Source organism: Cervus canadensis, chromosome 11, assembly GCF_019320065.1.
Source record: "Cervus canadensis isolate Bull #8, Minnesota chromosome 11, ASM1932006v1, whole genome shotgun sequence".
Classification (NCBI taxonomy): domain Eukaryota; kingdom Metazoa; phylum Chordata; class Mammalia; order Artiodactyla; family Cervidae; genus Cervus; species Cervus canadensis.
Window position 1 is genome coordinate 60,476,208 of NC_057396.1, and position 19,861 is coordinate 60,496,068.

General features: G+C 45.0%; 1 protein-coding gene across 3 annotated transcripts in view; it reads right to left on the reverse strand.

The window, feature by feature from the left end:
- Positions 1-19,861, reverse strand: part of SLC1A2 (solute carrier family 1 member 2) — a 153,099-nt gene that overhangs the window by 91,524 nt on the left and 41,714 nt on the right. The window contains exon 1 of one of the 3 annotated variants that reach the window (XM_043482216.1): positions 9,526-9,738. The exons of the other annotated variants lie outside the window; for them this stretch is intronic. Coding sequence (XP_043338151.1) covers positions 9,526-9,575 — 50 coding nt within the window. The 5' untranslated portion in view covers positions 9,576-9,738. Of the gene's footprint in view, positions 1-9,525; positions 9,739-19,861 lie in introns of those variants that run through there. 3 annotated transcript variants of the gene reach the window in all.

The window sequence follows — 19,861 nt, forward strand, 5'->3', positions numbered from 1 at the left end:
ATTCCTCTCAAAGGACTGCTAAGAAATTTAAGAAGGTTGCCCCTCAGCCATCTCAGAAAGGACCCAAAGAGATTTGCAGGTGTAATTTGTAGACGGGAGGACCCAACAAGTTTTTATGATAAAAAGGAAAGCCACAAAGTTTTTAAGGTAAAAATTATCTACAGAGAGGATTCCTAGGTGTTAGCATTCTATTTTTGACCTGGGAGGTAAATTAGGTTACAGATATGGGTTTTGGGAGAATTCACTAAGCTGTATATTTATGTTGTGTGCATTTCTCTGACTTGAGTTATAATACACAACAACAACAACAAAAAAAAAAGATTTCATCCCAATGTGTCAATTCCTGGTCCTAACAACCTTGGCTGCAGCAACAAAACTGATGATGATGATGTATTAAATACTCTTAGCTGCTCCATCAAGCCTGATTAGAAAGATGCTTGGCTGGGGTTGGAGACTCTCCCTGGTCTAGACCCAGACTCTGGGGTGGGTGACCTCCTAGCAGGCATTGGAAGCATCTCCATTAATAGCCTCAAAAGCATAATGGAAGGAGCCCTAATTCCATTCTTTGGACCACCCTATATTCTGACTGCACCTCCCTTCTGGGAGAACATACTAAATCCTATCCACATTTTTATTTTCTTTTAGACATTTGCTTAAAAGGTGAACCCATCTACCCACTATCCTCATAGGATGGAGTCAGCTGACCCAGTCTTCATTTGAGGAATTAATCATGATAGCATACTAATGATCACTACTGTGTACCCACACTGTCAGGTACTATCCCCAGTAATCCAAAGAAACAGACACAATCATTAGTTCCATTCTATAGATGGGAATACTGAGGTTTAGAGGGTGAGATGGGTTAATCAAAGTCAGGCAACTGATTGGCGGCAGAGACAGAATACCACCCAGAAGTGCTTTCCTTAGGAACCCACGCTCCACTCCCTGTGCCACGCCTTCTCCAGGGCAGCTGGGCAGCCTCCCATTCCTCCCCCACCTCCCTGAATGACCAGCATGTCTCTGCTCCCACAGCCGGTACATCAGTTCCTCTTGGGACTGTGGAGTCTGAAGAACACTCCAGACCAGAGCCTCTTCCTACCAACATGGACACTCAGCCCAGTCAAGAGGAGGTTAACAAGCCAAAATCCATCTGGTTCTCAAGTAATATATTTAATGACCTCATGAGATCTAGTACCCAGGTTCAATCTCTGGGTCAGAAGATCCCCTGGAGAAGGGAATGGCAACCTACTCCGGTATTCTTGCCTGGAGAATTCCATGGACAGAGGAGCCTGGTGGACTACAGCCCATGGGGTCACAAAGAGTTGGACATGACTGGGCGGCTAACACTTTAATTGAATCTGAGATACAGTATCATTGTGAGTACTTTGGGTGTACTTTTATTTATTTATTTTTTCTTCCTCTTTTGAAGGAAGCCAAGAAAAGAACATGCTCCACCCAGAACTTCTGAGACAGATCAGGAACATAAAGGGAGTAACTGAGTTCCATATTCTCAAACAATGTTTCCCTGTGTAGACCAAAGATGTCATCATGACAACCCCTGACTAAAATGTCAACTTCTTGAGAACAAAGACTCAACTTGTCTTGTTAATTTCTGCATCCCCAACTTTTAGCATAGTGCTCAGACAATAAAAGCAAAAGAAACATTGGCTGAACATGTGGATTAAATTATAATTTAAAGCTATATCCTTTATCAATTCCTATCATGAACATTTGGTCCATATAGAACCTCAAGAATTTAAAAGAAGATTTATCATGACCTTTGGAAATATCCTGAAATTTTTTTCTTCTGTATACCTTTTACATTGTTTATTAGGAATAATTCATGCAAACATTCTATAACTTAGACATATTTCTTTACCCAAACTATTAATTCATGTAAGAATCAATATATACTCTCTTTATAAGCTTATTAATTTACTCACCTCACTGTGAATTCATCTAACAAATATCTTTACTAAACTAATGATACTTTTGTTTATAAGCTCTGAGCCAGGCACTGAGGTTACAACACTCTAAATAAAGACAGTTCTGATATAATTTAGCATCTATAATTTCACTGTTTAGAAAACGGCATATGATCACAATTTTAGGAAAACTGTACATTGCACCAAGATGCAAAGAAAAAAAAAGGCACAAAAGGTTCCCAGTGGCTGTAGTGGTAAGATGATGGATGGATTTTAATTTCTTATTGATTTTTTACATTCAAACTTTCTACAACAAACATGAATTAACCTTTAGAATGAGAAACAAAAGTTAAAAAAATAAATTGATTGATCCAAAAAATAGGCCTTCATTATTTAAAGACAAAGAATAGTTAATCTATAAGTAGACTCATTGCACATGTTCCCTCAGCTAGCTGCTTATACATCATTCCTGGTTACGAATTTACACCTCCATGTAGCACTACTCAATTTCCAAGCCTGCCTCTGACGCAAAGAGAGGAATGTCAGGGTTGTGAGGGAATTACCTTAACCCATCCCTGGCCCCTTTCCAGTTGGAACCACAGCCTTCTGCAGAGGAAAGGTTTAATGACTGAAAGCCCTGTGACGCAGTTGGCCTATTTTTGGCTGGCAGGCGGGGCAGGTTAGCTCTTTATCCACTCTTGCCTTGGCCGATCCTCAGAGGTCACAGAGATGAGGCATTTTTATCCTGTCCCGGTGCCAAGGTTGTCCTTCTAGAAGCCATTCCAATGGCTGAGGAAACAGCCAGGTTCCTGCTTGCTTCTCCAAAGGACTGGCACAATTTTTCCTCTTTCTCTTCCTAATAGCATCATCTCCATCTAGATTTACAAAATAACTCAGAGTGAGCTGTACCAAACCTGAGACAGAGAGAGAGAGAGGAGAGAGGGAAGGAGAGAGAACACGAGCTGCTCTTCAGTTCAGTTCAGTTCAATTGCTCAGTCGTGTTCGACTCTTTGCGACCCCATGAATTGCAGCACACCAGGCCTCCCTGTCCATCACCAACTCCCGGAGTTTCAAACTCAAGCCCATCGAGTCGGTGATGCCATCCAGCCATCTCGTCCTCTGTCGTCCCCTTCTCCTCCTGCCCCCAATCCTTCCCAGCATCAGGGTCTTTTCCAATGAGTCTTCTCTTCACGTGAGGTGGCCAAAGTACCGGAGTTTCAGCCTCAGCATCAGTCCTTCCAATGAACACCCAGGACTGATCTCCTTTAGGATGGACTGGTTGGATCTCCTTGCAGTCCCAAGGACTCTCAAGTGTCTTCTCCAACACCATAGTTCAAAAGCATCAATTTTTCGGCGCTCAGCTTTCTTTATAGTCCAACTCTCACATCCATACATGACCACTGGAAAAATCATAGCCTTAACCAGACGGACTTTTGTTGGCAAAGTAATGTCTCTGCTTTTTAATATGTTATCCAGGTTGATCATAACTTTCCTTCCAAGGAGTAAGCGTCTTTTAATTTCATGGCTGCAGTCACTATCTGCAGTGATTTTGGAGCCCAAAAGAATAAAGTCTGAAACTGTTTCCACTGTCTCCCCATCTATTTCCCATGTGATGATGGGACCAGATGCCATGATCTTAGTTTTCTGAATGTTAAGCTTTAAGCCAACTTTTTCACTCTCCTCTTTCACTTTCATCAAGAAGCTTTTTAGTTCCTCTTCACTTTCTGCCATAAGGGTGGTGTCATCTGCATATCTGAGTTGCTCTTACTTTAATAAACATAATGGACACATTTCACTCTGAGGATTAGGCTGGGAGTGAGTAGGCTAATGCGATGGTAAACAGCGCGGCAAAAGTAAATGAGAATTCGGGGGGTGAGAGAGGATGGATCTAAGGAGGAAAAGTGAAGAGCTTGATCAGGGAGTGAGAAGCCCTATCAACACAGTCGGCAGGCGGGAGCCTGCAGTCAAGAGATGGCCAGTGATTAGCCCAGCTGGTGGGGGTGGCCAAAGGATCCACAATAATAATAGCAATGATAAGAATAGCAACAGTAACAACATTGATAGTAATGGTAGATAATATGTCCAAAGCACTTACTCCAGGTGTCCTGCCAAGCATTTTATACCCACAACGATCCTGGGAGGCCACAGAGGTAGGTGCTGCTCTTATCCCCATTTGACAGGTGAAGAAACTGAGGCCCCCAAAAGTGCAGTTACCTGCCCAAAGTGACAGAGTAAGTGGGTTTTGAAAATCTCAGCCTAACTTCAGAAACTTCAGAAACTTAAGAAACTTTGTTCTTACCCACAATACTCTTTCCCAAGAACAGAAATGCCAAAGGCTCTGGGTTGGTCCACTGCTTCGGGAGCTTCTCTTTGGCCCTAACGCAGCGGCTCTTAAGCAGGGGCAATTCTGTAGCATCTGTAGACATTTTTGGTTGTTACAACCAGGGCCAAGGGATGCTCTTCCTGGATAGAAGCCAGGCATGATGCTAAACATCTCCCAAAAGAGGGTTAACTGGCTCCAAATGCCAACATTGCCAAAGTCTAGGAACCCTGTCCTAAGGAATGTCAGAAAAGAATCCAGAATGGACACTGGGCAATTCCTCACACCTCTCAGCCCCAAACCCAACACACTCCCCACCCCCACCCCACAACATATCGAAGGTTGTGCATTAGATACCAAGGTACTTGTCTACCCCCACCTGTACACAAACATATACCAGAAAACAGACTCAGCCCCACCAGAAATATGACACAGCTTCCGGGAGCAGTAATTTTACTCAGAATTTGCTGAATTGTCTTCATTCTAAGATATACCTTATCCCCATATTTTAATATTTCTGAAAATGGAATGTGCCTTTTAACTAATGTAGTTCCCTCCCCACCCATGTGGTGTTTTGAAATCAATGAAAACTCATAAATGATTGCATATTAGAATCATTTAAATGGTAATTTAAAATAATATAACATATAGAAATAAACACAGAGATATGATAGAAGGTGGTCTAAAATGCGCTTGAATGCCAAAGACAAAACACAAGCCTCCAGAGGATTTCTGCCTTGAAGCAGGTTCTCTCAACCAGCAGGAAGTCACAGTCCTCCCCCTCACTGGAAGAAAAGTTCAAAGCACAGACTTTATTCTTAAGATGAAAAACAACTAGTACCCAGAGGGTCTGTGATGATACCAAGCATGGTGGACTGCCCTCCTCCTCCTCCTTTTGGCCCTCAATGCACTCCTGTTGCATTTCCGCTCTCTTCATCTCCACGGCCCCTTTTCTGTTCTCTCCCGTAACCCACCACTTCCTGTGGTTAGCACCTGCGGGCGTCCAGAGGCTCCCTGGGAGGGCAGCACCCATGGGTCCTGCCTGCTGACCATCTTGTCTGGCTGCATGGGTGCTGCAGGTCAGCGGGGACTGGTCAACACGTGACTGCAGTGAGCAAGGTCAGTGACAGACTGAGACTCAGCACCTTGGCTGACTGTCTCACTGGACATGGTAAGGTACCTGCTCGGTTCTCTCAGACAGGGAGTGGCAGGGGAGGATCATGGCACTGCCCACTACAGAGCTGTTTTTTCTCTTTAGATGTTAAGTAAAATAACCACGTGAAAGTAATCATGTGAAACGCACGGCCGACTACCCGCAGCCGTTGTTTTGGTCTTCTGAGTGAACTGTAAGACGTCCAGCCATGGTGACTCTAAAGCCTCCAGAGCCTCGTACTCAGTTTAAACTTTGGATGTTCTTAAATTCAGCTTGATGGTTCAGTGCCATCAAGTAGACCAAAATGAGGGAGCCTGTAACTTTTTTTCCAAATTCATACTCACAAACCTATAATCAACCCATACAATATTACTAATTGATTTTTAACAAGGATGTTAGGGGCTTGTGTTCCACTCCCCTGGTGTCCCTGGAGAGTACAAAGGTTCATTTGGAGAGAACCCACTCATGTTTACGTGCTTCTCTAGCCAAATGTTATGGCTGTGTGTTTGCTAAGATTAAGACTCCAGGCAGTGACTACGGCTCACCTCGAGTTCTGGGCAGAATGCCTTTGGTTCGGATTTGAGCAGAGAGGGGGTGCATTTCAAGGCAGCTACTTTGGGTCAAGAACACTTGGCATCTTTTCTTTCCTAGGCAAGGAAATCCAAGGACCCTTCTGCACCACTTGAAAGGAAATTGGTTCTGAAGGTCTAGAATATCACTTTTCTCTTACTGCTTAGACTCGCTTGAAACATTAGGGCAAGTAGGTGAATGGCATTGAGCGTGGTAAAATTCCTGAAAATTTGGTGAGAAGATAAAGAAAAATGAGGGAAAATCAAGATGGAAGCAAGTCTTTTCTTTCAGAACTTTTCCCAAACATTAAGTCCTTATGTTAATTTTATTACTTAGTAGAAGCTAACCTTTTAATAATACATTATATGTTTTAAAGTACTATTTAGGTAATACTTAACAAGCTCATTTCACATTTTTGGCAAGCATTATATGTACCTCTGGTGACAAAAAGGTAAGAGTTTCAGAAAGTAAATTCAAACCTGTTTCACTTAATTTTAGGTCTCTATTAAGGCAGCAAATATAAACTGTTGTTGTGTAGTCACTCAGTCGTGTCTGACTCTTTTGAGATCCCACGGACTGCAGTTCTGCCAGGTTCCTCTGTCCATCGGATTTCCCAGGCAAGAATACCCTTCTCCAGGGAATTTTCCTGACTCCAAAGATCGAGCCCGGGTCTCCTGCCTTGGCAGGCGGGTTCTTTACCACTGAGTCACCAAAGAAACCCAACAAATATAATGACTTGAATTGGACAGGAGTGGGCTTTCTGCAAACAAGTACATTTGGACATCACAGGTGGCAGTATCAATTGGATTAAGTAATACTGTAAAGAGGTAACAAGTATTATAAGTCTGTTTATATTCATGGGCCTGGCAACCCCATCTTGGGAACAATGTCCAAGAAAAGTAAATTCAATTCAGACAAAGATGATTATTTGTAGCACTCTTTAGGTAATAAGAAAATTAGAAACAACTCCGTTCATTCTCTCTGAAAGGTTAAGCAAACAACGCCACAGCAGTAGTGAAGTATGACAGAGCCATTAAAAGATGCAATTTCTTATCCGTGTTTCCATTTGTCAACCTAATGCCTGTCCATGCAGCTGGACATAGAGCAGGCCCCTCACAGCCCACACAAGACAGGATGGACTTAAGAATAACCACTAGGAGTAGAAGGGACTTTAGAACAGGAATTACAGTATAATGATTTGAGTTCCTTTTCTTAAAAAAAAAAAAAAAATGGAGGGGGATAATCTGAAAAACAGATATAAGACTGAAGATATAAAACACGGTCCCAAATATTATCCTACATTATGACTAGAAAAAGGTACATTTGAATAGCGATTATCTCTGGTTGAAGGAATCGCAGGTGATTCTGCTCCCTTATTTACACTTAAAAAAATTTTAACCATTGGTTATAATAAGCATATAGAACTTTTATAATAATAAGATTAATATCCTTTATAAAAAATGAAACTATGAACAAATCAACTTTAAGAAATTAGTTTAAAGCAGTGAGGAGAAATAAGCCAAAATATGAACAGAATAAATCATTTAAATCAATGTAAAAAATGAAAATCATTGGGTTTTTCACAACTTGGTGGTGTCAAAAACATACAGAGAGTCCTTGCTCAAAATCCAACCTTTCCACACTGATCTCTTCTTTTTGATTTCCTGAATTATGGCTATCAGCAGTTACTTCTTCATTAGACTTTTTAAAACATCGTTTTGGGCTTCTGAAAACACAAATCAATGTACAAAAGGACAGAGTGTTTGAGAACCATCCCAATTCTAGTAAACCCTAAAACTGAGCCCCAAACTGATAACAAACACTCAACAGACTTAACAAATGAACAACAGCCATTTCTTCCCGATTATGGAGGGAATTGAAGAGGAGTGATTTGAAGAGGAAAAATGACAGGAGGAGTTGGTGGTCTTTGTAACACCTACACTTTGTGTTGCAAGAGAGATAAGAAATGCTACCAGGTCCCAGAGGACAACATTGAACCAAATACCTTATGCATTTAGCAATATCAGAAAGTGTCTTTCCAACGTGAAAACCAAGCCTGCTGGCTTTCCCATCACACCAAGTTCAGGTCACAGAGCAACACCACTTAAACACTTTTGCTTTTAAATCTTTGGACTGAAGAGCTTTTGCAGCAGGGTTAACTGACAACACAGTCTTAATGAAATCATACCGGATACTTGCTTGCACAGGGAAATACAGTTATCACACACCAAGTAAACAGCAGAGCTGAGATGCTTGGAAGGAAAGTTATGACCAACCTAGATAGCATATTAAAAAGCAGAGACATTACTTTGCCAACAAAGGTCCCTCTAGTCAAGACTATGGTTTATCCAGTGGTCACGTATGGATGTGAGAGTTGGACTGTGAAGAAAGCTGAGCGCCAAAGAATTGATGCTTTTGAACTGTGGTGTTGGAGAAGACTCTTGAGAGTCCCTTGGACTGCAAGGAGATCCAACCAGTCCACCCTAAAGGAGATCAGTCCTGGGTGTTCATTGGAAGGACTGATGCTGAGGCTGAAACTCCGGTACTTTGGCCACCTCATGCGAAGAGAAGACTCATTGGAAAAGACCCTGATGCTGGGAGGGATTGGGGGCAGGAGGAGAAGGGGACGACAGAGGATGAGATGGCTGGATGGCATCACTGACTCGATGGACATGAGTTTGAGTAAACTCCGGGAGTTGGTGATGGACAGGGAGGCCTGGCGTGCTGCGATTCATGGGGTCACAAAGAGTCAGAAATGACTGAGCAACTGAACTGAACTGAACTGAACTGAGATGCACAGGCTTTTATATGGACCAATTCCTTCAGCAATGATTGCTGAAAATGCTAACATTCAAACCTCTAGAAAGAGTCTGGGATTGAATGCGGGTGACATCCTCATTAAGGACTACGTCTCACATCTGGGTGCTTAAGTTCTTCAAGATGCAATCACAGACGATGATTTCAGTACAAGGTACAGTTTTTCCAAGTCATCACTAAACACCTTATTAATATGCTATTTAAGCAGTCATCCTTGGACAGAGGAGCCTGGTGGGCTACAGTCCACAGAGTTGCAAAAAGAGTCAGAAATGGCTTACTGACTAAACAATAACAACTAAAGGAGAAAACATCTATATGAAAACGTATGAATTTCATTCATTCATTCATTCATTCAACACATACTCATCGGGAGGGGAACCATGCCCCTGGTTCATCGTTAGGCATCAGGGTACAGGGACCATAGATTTTCTTCACCAGTATCAAACACTTCAGAACCAGTTGTTTTCTGATGAACAGATTATATTTCCCAATTTTTACTTCTTTCTTGACACCTCTACATTCCCAGGAAAGACTTGGCTCACAGAAGGAAGCACACATTTACCTCAACCCCTGGGAAAAGCAAGTGTCTTTGCCAGATACCAAAACAGGCTCCAATGAGTGTGCTATAATAACCCATTGTTCCACTTTTCATATCTCTTTTTCCTCCAGGAATATAAAGTGATTCTTCGCTTCTCATTGCCCCGCACAGCCCAGCCCCACCCCATCCCAAGACTTCTGACCTGACCGTCCTCTCCTCTCCAGGAACGGGCTGGCCCCGGAGCACGGACATGAGTTCTGTCTTTCATTTCGGTGCTGCTGTACCTTGAAGGAAGATCTGTCAGGTGCTTTAAAGTTTACCTAGCCAGTGTTCTGACGTTACAGAAGTAACAAACTGTCCTATTGAGTGCATCATTTGGCTGAAAAGTGCCAAGGTCAGTAAGTGTTTGTTTGAACATTGTGTAATTACTGGAGTTAGAGAACTCGATAGGATCATCTTAGACCTCTGATGTCCCTCTCCTTTCCATAAGCAAGAACTACACCTTTTTCCTATCAGGGTTTTGTGACTTTTCACCCAGTGAGCCCAGCAGCTAGCTGGCAAGCCACAGTCACTGTTAACACACCATCCTTCCTTGGCACTTACTCTCATTCCTCCGTTACTAGCCTTATACCCGCTGTGATCATTAACTACGCATTCCCTGGCAGCCTCGCTCCCTGACATTTAACCTGGATTCATCAGGTTACAGAAGCACAATAGCTATTGCCTTTATGAGCCCTTGGGTTTCCCCAAGGGCTTTACTATGGCTCAGACAGTAAGAATCTGCCTGCAATGCAGGAGACCTGGGTTCAATCTCTGGGTCAGGAAGATCCCCTGGAGAAAAGAATGGCAACCCACTCCAGTATTCTTGCCTGGAGAATTCCATAGACAGAGGAGCCTGGCAGGTTACAGTCCATGGGGTCGCAAAGAGTCGGACACAGCTGAGTAACACTTTCACTTCATGAGCCCTTAAGGTCCTTTGAACAATTTCACTATTGAGAGTTGCCATTAGAATCCATGGCAAGGAATTTCCTGGTGGCCCAGTGGTAAAGAATCCGCCTTGCAATGCAGGGGACCTGAGCCCAGGCCCGGGAAGATTCTACTTGCCGCAGGGCGACTAAGTCCATGCACCACAGCTAAGACTCAACACAGTCAATAAAAAAAGAAAGAAAAAAAATTTTTTTAAAGAATCCATGGCAAATCCACAGCCAACTGGATTTTCGATCCCAGATCCCCTCGGCAGGCTGACGACATGCAAGCTCTTATGGTTGAAGCATCACCATCCTCTTTGCTACCACTTGTTACTGTAAGATCTTGATATTAGCTAAGCTTCACTGAAGACTCACCATATGTCAAAGCACATTCTATGTGCTTTACAAGAGCTTGGCTTGTTTAAATTTCTCAAAGACCCTGTCAAGTAGGCACTACTATTATTTTCATTTATAGACCAGGAGAAGGCACAGAGAAGCTGAGTAACTTGCCCGAGTTCACACAGCAGCTCCATAGCAGAGCTGGGATCCACACCCTCCAAGTTTGGACTCCTGAGCTTGAGCCCGGACCCACTACATGACCCTGCCTCTCCCTGGAGGGGCTGACTGTCTCTTAGAGAAGGGGTAATGTGAAGCATGCATATTCAAGAAAGAATAGAAAGTGGACGAGGCAGCAATGGGTGTGGGTGAGGCATGGAGAGTAAAAACATTTTGGGGGGTGTCGTGCAGAGAAAACAACCAGCTAATCACCTAGTCGGGCACAGTCTGAGCCACATTCACATCTGGCCCAGAACTTTCTGGGGTTGCCACCGACCCACGGACGTCTGAGTAGGAGGCAGACAGCAGATGCTGCGTGGCAGCGAGAAGGGGGGCCAGCTGGAGCCCAGGCCACAGCTAACGAGAGCAAAGCTGCTGCAGACGCCTCTTTATCTAGGCTGCCATGGTTTTTGTCCTTTGGAAAACATGGACTGACCAGAAGGTTTCAAACATCATTTGGAATACAGAACTGGAGGGCACCTTACGATCCCTCCAAGGGAAGGATTGTGGAATTCTAGGATGCCAATCCCTCTCCCCGACCCGAGGGATACCTCCAACGGATCCAGCTCCATCTTGAAATGATAAGCAAAAGAACTACCACCAAGAGTACTTTCTACGAGCCAGGTGCTTTAGACTGACTTCTTCCAGCCTCCTTCTGCATGGAATTATTATTCGCTCCACCTTACCGATGGGCTTCCCAGGTGGCGCCAGCAGTAAGGAATCCGCCTGTCAGTGCAGGAGATATAAGAGACACAAGTTCAACCCCTGGGTCAAGAAGATCCCCTGGAGAAGGAAATGGCAACCCACTCCAGTATTCTTGCCTGGAAAATTCCATGGACTGAGGAGCCTGGCTGGCTACAGTCCATGGGGTTGCAAAGAGTCGGACATGACTGAGCACACACACATGCCACCTTACTGACGGGGCATAAAGAGGGGAAGTAATTTACCCCAGAACACGTGGCTGGCAAGGACTGGAGTCTGGACCTGAGCCCAAGATGGGAGAAACTCATGTGTAGTCTAGGCACGTGATGGTGGTGTTGGGAAAGAAGGAGCACCCACACCTTTCATTCACTGACTCTTTCTTGTTGGAGCGCCTCCAACGGGCTCAGGACACAGAACTACGTATGGCAGACCAGGTCCATGCCCTCACTGAACTGTCTTTTCTGTTTCTCCAAGGAGAGGCCATCAAAGCTGAGAGCTCAGCCAGCAACAAGGGTACAGCAGAAGAAGGGTGCTCCCCCAGACACCAGGACCCTACGCTGATTCCCATCGCAGGCACATGGAGCGGGGCTGGGTTTAAAAGCAGTCCTTGGAACACATTCTGCTCCTGTAATACCCAGAACACCATATGTGTCCCGGTCACAGAGGGAGAGGAGACATATCTCCTCCTGTTCTGGACCTGGAATCCAGGAGGCTGACAAACACACTTTCAGCTTTTCTTTTAATAGCCTGGGGGGGTGCGGTGGGGGTGGGGGCCGGGGGAAGAGTTAAATAGCTGAAAGTTTCCCCTTGTTTCCTCTCACAGACATTTCTGGAAGGGGTCAGCGTTGGGTGATTCATCATCTACCCCAATAGACTAGCAGTGAAAGGCCAGCTCAGATGCTGTGGTTAAAAATAAGTCTCTGCTCACTCATCTTCTTATTAATATTCTATAACTGCATTAAGGACCTTCAGTCAACAGTGAGAAAAGTTCATTTATTCAAAAGTTGCTACACTGCCTCTAAAACTTTGGTGAAAATAACTTTATAACTAAGCCCTTGATTTCTTTTCAAAAAGTTAAGGAGAAATGCTAAGTACTAAACCATCCAGCAAAAAGACTGCTTGTTCAGACGTCGGCTGGCATTTTGAGTATCATTCACCCACCGTACCAATTACTCTGTGCCTCGGCCTCTTCCATGTAAAATGGAGAGAGCAATCACAATACCTATCGTGCTCAAAGGTTAATACAGAAAGGCCCTTGTGGTGGTGCCTGGAGCAGAATACACTCTCAACAAAAGTTAGCTATTATTATGCAAATTCAGCCTATTTCATAATATTTATGGTAATAATTAACTGTCATTTATTCTTCTCATACCACATGCCAGATACAGGGCTGAGAGTTTAGAGACAGAGCATGATTTAGTCCTCAAGACAGTCCCATAGGTAGGTGTTATACCCATTTTACAGATGAGAAAATGAGGAGGGAGTCAGAGAAGGTCACAGCTGGTGGATGGACAGAGGAGGGCTGGAACCCAGGTCCAGATGCACTCAGAATGCTTTGTTATCACAAGGTAAAGCTGATTCAACTACAGTCCTGCAATCTGGCCTGAGTGTGAGAAGGCTCTGAAGTCAGCACTTCCAGCATCAATTATTATAGCATTCCCAAGTCTCCACCATCACCAAAGATTATATTTAACTTCTATACATGGTATCACTCATCTGGAAAACTCCTCTTCATCCTTCAAAACCTCACTCAGCTGTCTCTGGCTCTATACAGCCTTCCTTGCCCATCCTCCCTCTTCAAAGAATGCATTCTTTACATTCCTGAACTGGTTCTCCTGCCTTTACATATTTCAAAGTGCCGCAACACAGAGTGACTCGTCCTTAGCGTTTATATTTGTCTCCTCCACTAGGCTACTAACCCCTCTGCCCAGGCACCTATAATTTAATTCTCTGGGAATTAATAATTTATTCCAGTTCTCTGGGAATTAGCAATGCATGCATGATCTATATCAGTGGCTCTCTGTGGATGGCAATTATGCTCCCCCAGGGGACACTTGGCAATCTGGAGACATTTTTGGTTGACCCAACTGGAGGTGGGAAGGTGTTACTGTCATCTCATGGGTGGAGGCCAGGGATGCTGCTAAACATCCTACGGTACATAGGATAGCGCCTCCACAACAAAGAATGACCCAGCCCCAAATGCCAACGCTGTCAAGGTCAACACAGTCTAGTCTTCCAAAAAGTGAAAGTGTTAGTCGCTCAGTCCTGTCCGACTCTTTGCGACCGCATGGTCTCTAGCCCGCCAGGCTTCTCTGGCCATGGGATTCTCCAGGCAACAATACTGAAGTGGGTTGCCATGCCCCTCTTCAGAGGACCTTCCCGACCCAGGGATCAAGCCCGGTGTCCTGCATTGCAGGCAGATTCTGTACCATCTGAGCCACTAGAAGCCCCTAGTCTACCTAGCAGTTCTCAATTAAGCATCACTCATGCTCTTGACTCAAGAGTTTACTGCGCCCCATACAGCAGGGCTCAGGGGCTGCCGCACACTGCACCTCAGACCTCAGAGAAGAGTTGGACCTCTGTGGGGGGACCACTTGTCTCCATCCCCGATGCCTCTCCACTTGGGTCAGCGGAACGAGAGATGTCTCAGCCGTTTTCCATGCCTCACCGCTAGCACTCGTCTGGCACTCCAATGTGTTCCAGCTAACTCCCAACTGCCACTATCTGCATCTCTTTGCCTGAGGGCTTTGGCCCCATATGTGCCAGAAACGCTGGGAAATTAAATGCCCCTGCAAGGAGCAGCCCTCAACTAATGACCAGCAGGTTTGAATGTGTAAATACATCAGTTCCTTCATTGCTGGAGAGGAAACCAGGACACATGACTCCAGGGCTAACAGGGCACATAATTTTCCCTGTCTCCACGATTTCCCCGTGGGTTAAACTAGCGTTGCCCACAGAGGTGGTGAGCTTGATAACCCACCCTCTCTTGGCTGCCCTTCCACTTCAGCCCTCCCTCCTGGTGTCTCCTGCCCCTCCCAAATAAACTACTCGTGTTGGAATCCTCATTCTGGATTCTGCTCTGGAGTCTGCCCAAACCAAAACAGAATAGAAGCAACACATTTCTCTTCCTAGCAGAAGCCTCAAGAACTACCAGGTGATTCTGTCACTGCTTTTTCCCTCTCCTGCGAGAAAAGCATGACCCAGGTGAGGGCTGTGTCTTCAGCCTGGGTCCCTTATGGAGGAAACACTGTGGCTAACTGCAGTTGACCTGCAACCAACATGTAACAGACACAAGAAACAAACTTCCTTGGTGGTAAGCCACAGAGATTTGGGAGTTGTTGTTACTGAAGCAAAACCTGGTGAAAGCCGAGTCATACAGGGCTTATCACTCCTAGAGGGACCTTCCTAACTGATGCTATTCTAGAAAACCTGGGCTACTTACCTCTCAAATGATGCTCGTCTAAGGGCAAAATCACACAGCAGAGCTTTACCAGATCCTTGAGGTTGGAGACGATTGTTTTTTCCCCTCGTGGAGGTTCCTGTAACTCGGGGCACCTCATGCAGTGCTGAGAAGTGGTGAGCACCTAGAGATGGGGACTTAGCCCTGAGCCATCTGGGTTTTACCAGGAACCAGTTCAAGCCTGGTGACTATTTTGGGAAAAGAGACGAAGACGAGGCACTTGGCTAGAAACAGATGAAAACACCAGTCCATACTACAGCTGATCTCCACCTGAGTGACTTTGGGGAAAACCCTCCCCCCATCTGGAGCCTCCCATTTGTAACTTGGGGTCTGACTCTAAGATCTGAATCCATCACCAGACTCAGCCACCGGGGTTCTCTGAAGACCAAAACCAACCTCATTCTCTCCATCCCCTGCTTGATCCATCAACCTTCAGAACAAGCTAAACTCATACCCAAAATTTCAAGGGAAAGACTGTCTCCTGCAGTTTACCAAGGACTCATTTCTTTTTTCTCCAGTTCCCAGATCAGAAGACAGAATGGCATCCTCCCTTCCCTCTGTCTTTAACATTCACTGAGTAGGAAGCCCGTGCTATGCATTAGGCTGAAACCTACTCACGATCTATCACAAGATTTCTCATGCCTGAGTCACTCAGAAGCATGAGCCTTGGCTAGTTTTGCCTTATCTGAATACCACCTCTTCTAAAATTGACTTGCTAATGTTTAGTGCTGACAGACTCTTTGTACTTAAATCTGTATCTTCAGAGGGATTTTTACATGCCTACTATCAATGAAAACCCAGTAACCCTTGTCATAAATAGAAGGTAGGCATGAAAACAAATGTGACAACAAATATCTTTATTGAATGCGAGCTGGATGTTTGCTGAAGCCTCGGCCTCCTGCTCTCTTTGTTTAAAAGGGAAACTGAAAGGCTTTAGGACAGTGATAAAGGCCTAGCAGCACCTGACCAAGGTTTTAACATTGTCATCATTAGAAAGATTGGAAGAGATTCAGAAAAGGAGTGTTTCTCACCATGTGATGAAATGTTCCTTAATTTGTCATCAGTGCACAGTCATCTAAATCATCTTTCATTTCACTGGGACATCTGTTTCATGCTTTGAATAAAGCTGTCTCATTGCCCTGGATTCTTACCGTGTGTGGTTTTACTATTAATAGCACAGGTTTGAGTCCAGCTCTACCACTTCCTAAACCTCTCTGGGTTTCTTTCTTCATCTGCAAAGTGAGGATAATCATAGTCCCACCTTCGTAATGTCAAGACTTTCAAATAATGCTTGACTCACAGTCAGGCTTAATTAATTACGGCTGTCCTTACTATTTATTCTTGTTAACTTTGTAAGATAGGTATTTTTTATATTTATTTAGCTGCACCAGGTCTTAATTGTGGCATGTGAGATCTTAGTTCCCTGACGAGGGATTGAACCAGGGTCCCTTGCAGAGTCTTAGCCACTGGACCTCCAGAGAAGTCCCAATATATGCTAGGTATTTTGACACCCATTCTACAGACAAAAAAATGAAGGACTGGTTGCATAATCTGTCAAGGTCACACAGCCTTGCTTTTTCCACTCTTATAAATAGCTGCCTTAATGTGCAGCCAGGATTATTACCTATTTTAAGTTGGATATTTTTGTTCCCATCCTATTTTATTTTTTTCTAACTCTACAGGCCTGCCTGGTTGCCTCTGACAAAAACACAGAAGGCGTTGGTGCCCGGACATAAGCAGTCAGTTGGAGCAGATTCAGGCCAGAGTGAGAAGTGCCTGCCTCATCTTTGGCCCCCAAAGTGTGCCAACCTGCCCTGGGGCTTGCCATTTTGTGGAGGCCAGCACATGAGGGCAAAGATCTAATCTAAAACCACTCAGAGATGCATCATTACATGCGAAGCCCTGCCACTCATCATGGCAGAGGTCACTGCAGACAAGGCTGACATTTCCTGTGCCTTTTTAATATTCCATTTATACATGTCTCACCTGATTTTAATCCTACTCTACTTCAGATTCACCACTTGCAGAGAACACTTTAAGATGATACATACATACATGTTTGGTGCTCAGTTATGTCCTACTCTTTGCAACCCCAGGGACTGTAGCCCACCAGGCTCCTCTGTCCATTGGATTTCCCAGGCAAGAATACTGGAGTGGGTTCCCATTTTCTACTCCAGGGGATCTTCCTAACCCAGGACTCTTGCATCTCCTGCATTAGCAGGTGGATTCTTCACCACTAGCACCACCTGGATAGAAAAGCACAAGTCTGGAAGAGAGACAGCATACACGTGTCACTTGCCTTCCCTCCCCACACCCCTTACTGGTCTTAAAGCACCAGCATCAAGTCCTGCTCTGGGGCTGACAGTGTGGGTGCAGCAGAAATAACACATCCTAAAGTAGATTTTTCTCCCCCACTGCCTTCCCAGAGACTGGGGCTCTACAGATTAATGTAATCCCGAGGGGATGGGGCTTTTGTCACAGAACTCAAGGCAGTGGTGGTGGGGGTGGAGGGAGTCAGACACTCTTTAGCATAAAAGTTCTATTTCAGAACTGCCATATGACCCAGTAATCCCACTCCTGGGCATACACACCGAGGAAACCAGATCTGAAAGAGACATGTGCACCCCAATGTTCATTGCAGCACTGTTTATAATAGCCAGGACGTGGAAGCAACCTAGATGCCCATCAGCAGACGAATGGATAAGGAAGCTGTGGTACATATACACCATGGAATATTACTCAGCCATTAAAAAGAATTCATTTGAACCAGTTCTAATGAGATGGATGAAACTGGAGCCCATTATACAGAGTGAAGTAAGCCAGGAAGATAAAGAACATTACAGCATACTAACACATATATATGGGATTTAGAAAGATGGTAATGATGCCCTATATGCAAAACAGAAAAAGAGACACAGATGTACAGAACAGACTTTTGGACTTTGTGGGAGAAGGTGAGGGTGGGATGTTTCGAGAGAACAGCATCGAAACATGTATATTATCTAGGGTGAAACAGATCACCAGCCCAGGTTAGATGCATGAGACAAGTGCTCGGGCCTGGTGCCCTGGGAAGACCCAGAGGGAGCGGGTGGAGAGGGAGATGGGAGGGGGGGATTGGGATGGGGAATACATGTGAATCCATGGCTGATTCATGTCAATGTATGACAAAACCCACTACAATGTTGTAAAGTGATTAGCCTCCAACTAATAAAAATAAATGAAAAAGAAAAAAAAAAGTTCTATTTCAGCATCGCCCACAAGGTCTGATTGCGCTATAGGTGCCCCATCCTCAGTCTTGTAAGGGATACATACATACATGTTTGGTGCTCAGTTATGTGCCCCTTACAAAACTCCAGATTCCTAATCAGAAGCCTTGCATGTCCCTGACTTGCCCAAACTGAAGCAACACATGTACGCAGAGAATGAAAGGAAACCCAGGCTGGAGGCTGGGAATAAAGACACAAGGCTTTGGGGGATAAAGGAGCTCCATGGTCTGGGAGACAGTGGGACAGGGAACCTAGGGTGCTCTCAACCCACTATAGGGTCAGACTCAGAGTGTACCCCAAAAGTCTCTGGCTGAGGTTGGGAGCCCCAGGACAGGTGGAAGAGTCCAGAAAAGCCACTCTGCATCCGCACAGCCTGCTGGACTCTGAGTTGGATTTTGATCACTTGATTCTGAAGCAAAGGACTGGCTGGACATTCCCATGAAGTTCCCTGAGGGTCTCGGCCAGCTCGCAGCTTTAGGACACTTAGTTCTGTGGCTAAGGACACTGAGGTTGCCTGTAGGCACTCGTGGGAAGCAGGAGAAAGGACATTATGGATGGAAACTTATGGTCTTTCATTTATGAACATGGCTTTATGGATCCCTGTCACAGCACTGTCCCTAACACCAGATCCCTCAAACCCCGCCAGAGCATGATATGGGCCATATCTAAGGGTCTGAAAGGAGCCTGGCATTTCCATATCAGCATCTGATACATTTATTCTGAATTTTCATGAACTGCCTTCTATGCTACCCATTGCAGGCTCTACAGGGCTAGGCCCCACCATCTGAGAACTGACCATCATACTTGTCAGCAGGATGTGTATGTGGTGAGACAGGGCGCTGGGGTAGAATGATACTGGTAGTAGCTCAAATACATAACTAATGCTAACAAAAATCAGAATATGATAAGTATCTATAGCTAGAAATGGAAGGAACAGCCCATATAGGAATAATGAGCTCATCGGGTTATGGAAATCAAGAATCATTAGGGGACATGTTGGGGGGGAAGCAATCACAGACCAAGGCACTGACCCTTCCTATCCGCCTTTGGTGGCACTCCACCTACAGTCCAGGCTGGGCTAAGCCCCCTCAAGAAAGGAGCCAAGACTCTCCTGAAATAACAGTGGAAGTCACTTCAGCTTTCAAGGGAATAAGGATGATGCTGGTATGGGGGTAGCTATGTCCCACCGGCCACAAAAGAAGCAGCCTGGAGTCTCTAAACTCAGCAGCCCAAGAGATGGGATTTACAGGTTGGAAGAGAAGCCCAAACAACAGAGAGGGTGTCACAGGAGCAGAGAGGGAAGAGAAGGGCTGAGCAGGGGAGGGGAGGAGGAAGGCCACACAGGCAGAGGTAGCATCTCTTTCCATTCCATCTGAGCAGCTGTCTCACTGGAGGCAGGGGGCAGAGGGGAAAAACTACAGGCGAAAAGAGGCCTCCATGTTGAGTCTCCATTCCCTGCTTCCCTGGTGGCTCAGCGGTAGAAGAGTCTTGCTCAGGCGATGGAATGAGTTGATTCACCTGTATTGGCTCTGGTCCTTTAAGCCTGGTGGCCAGCCTGAGTGAGGACAGCCTGGCCTCATGCATCCT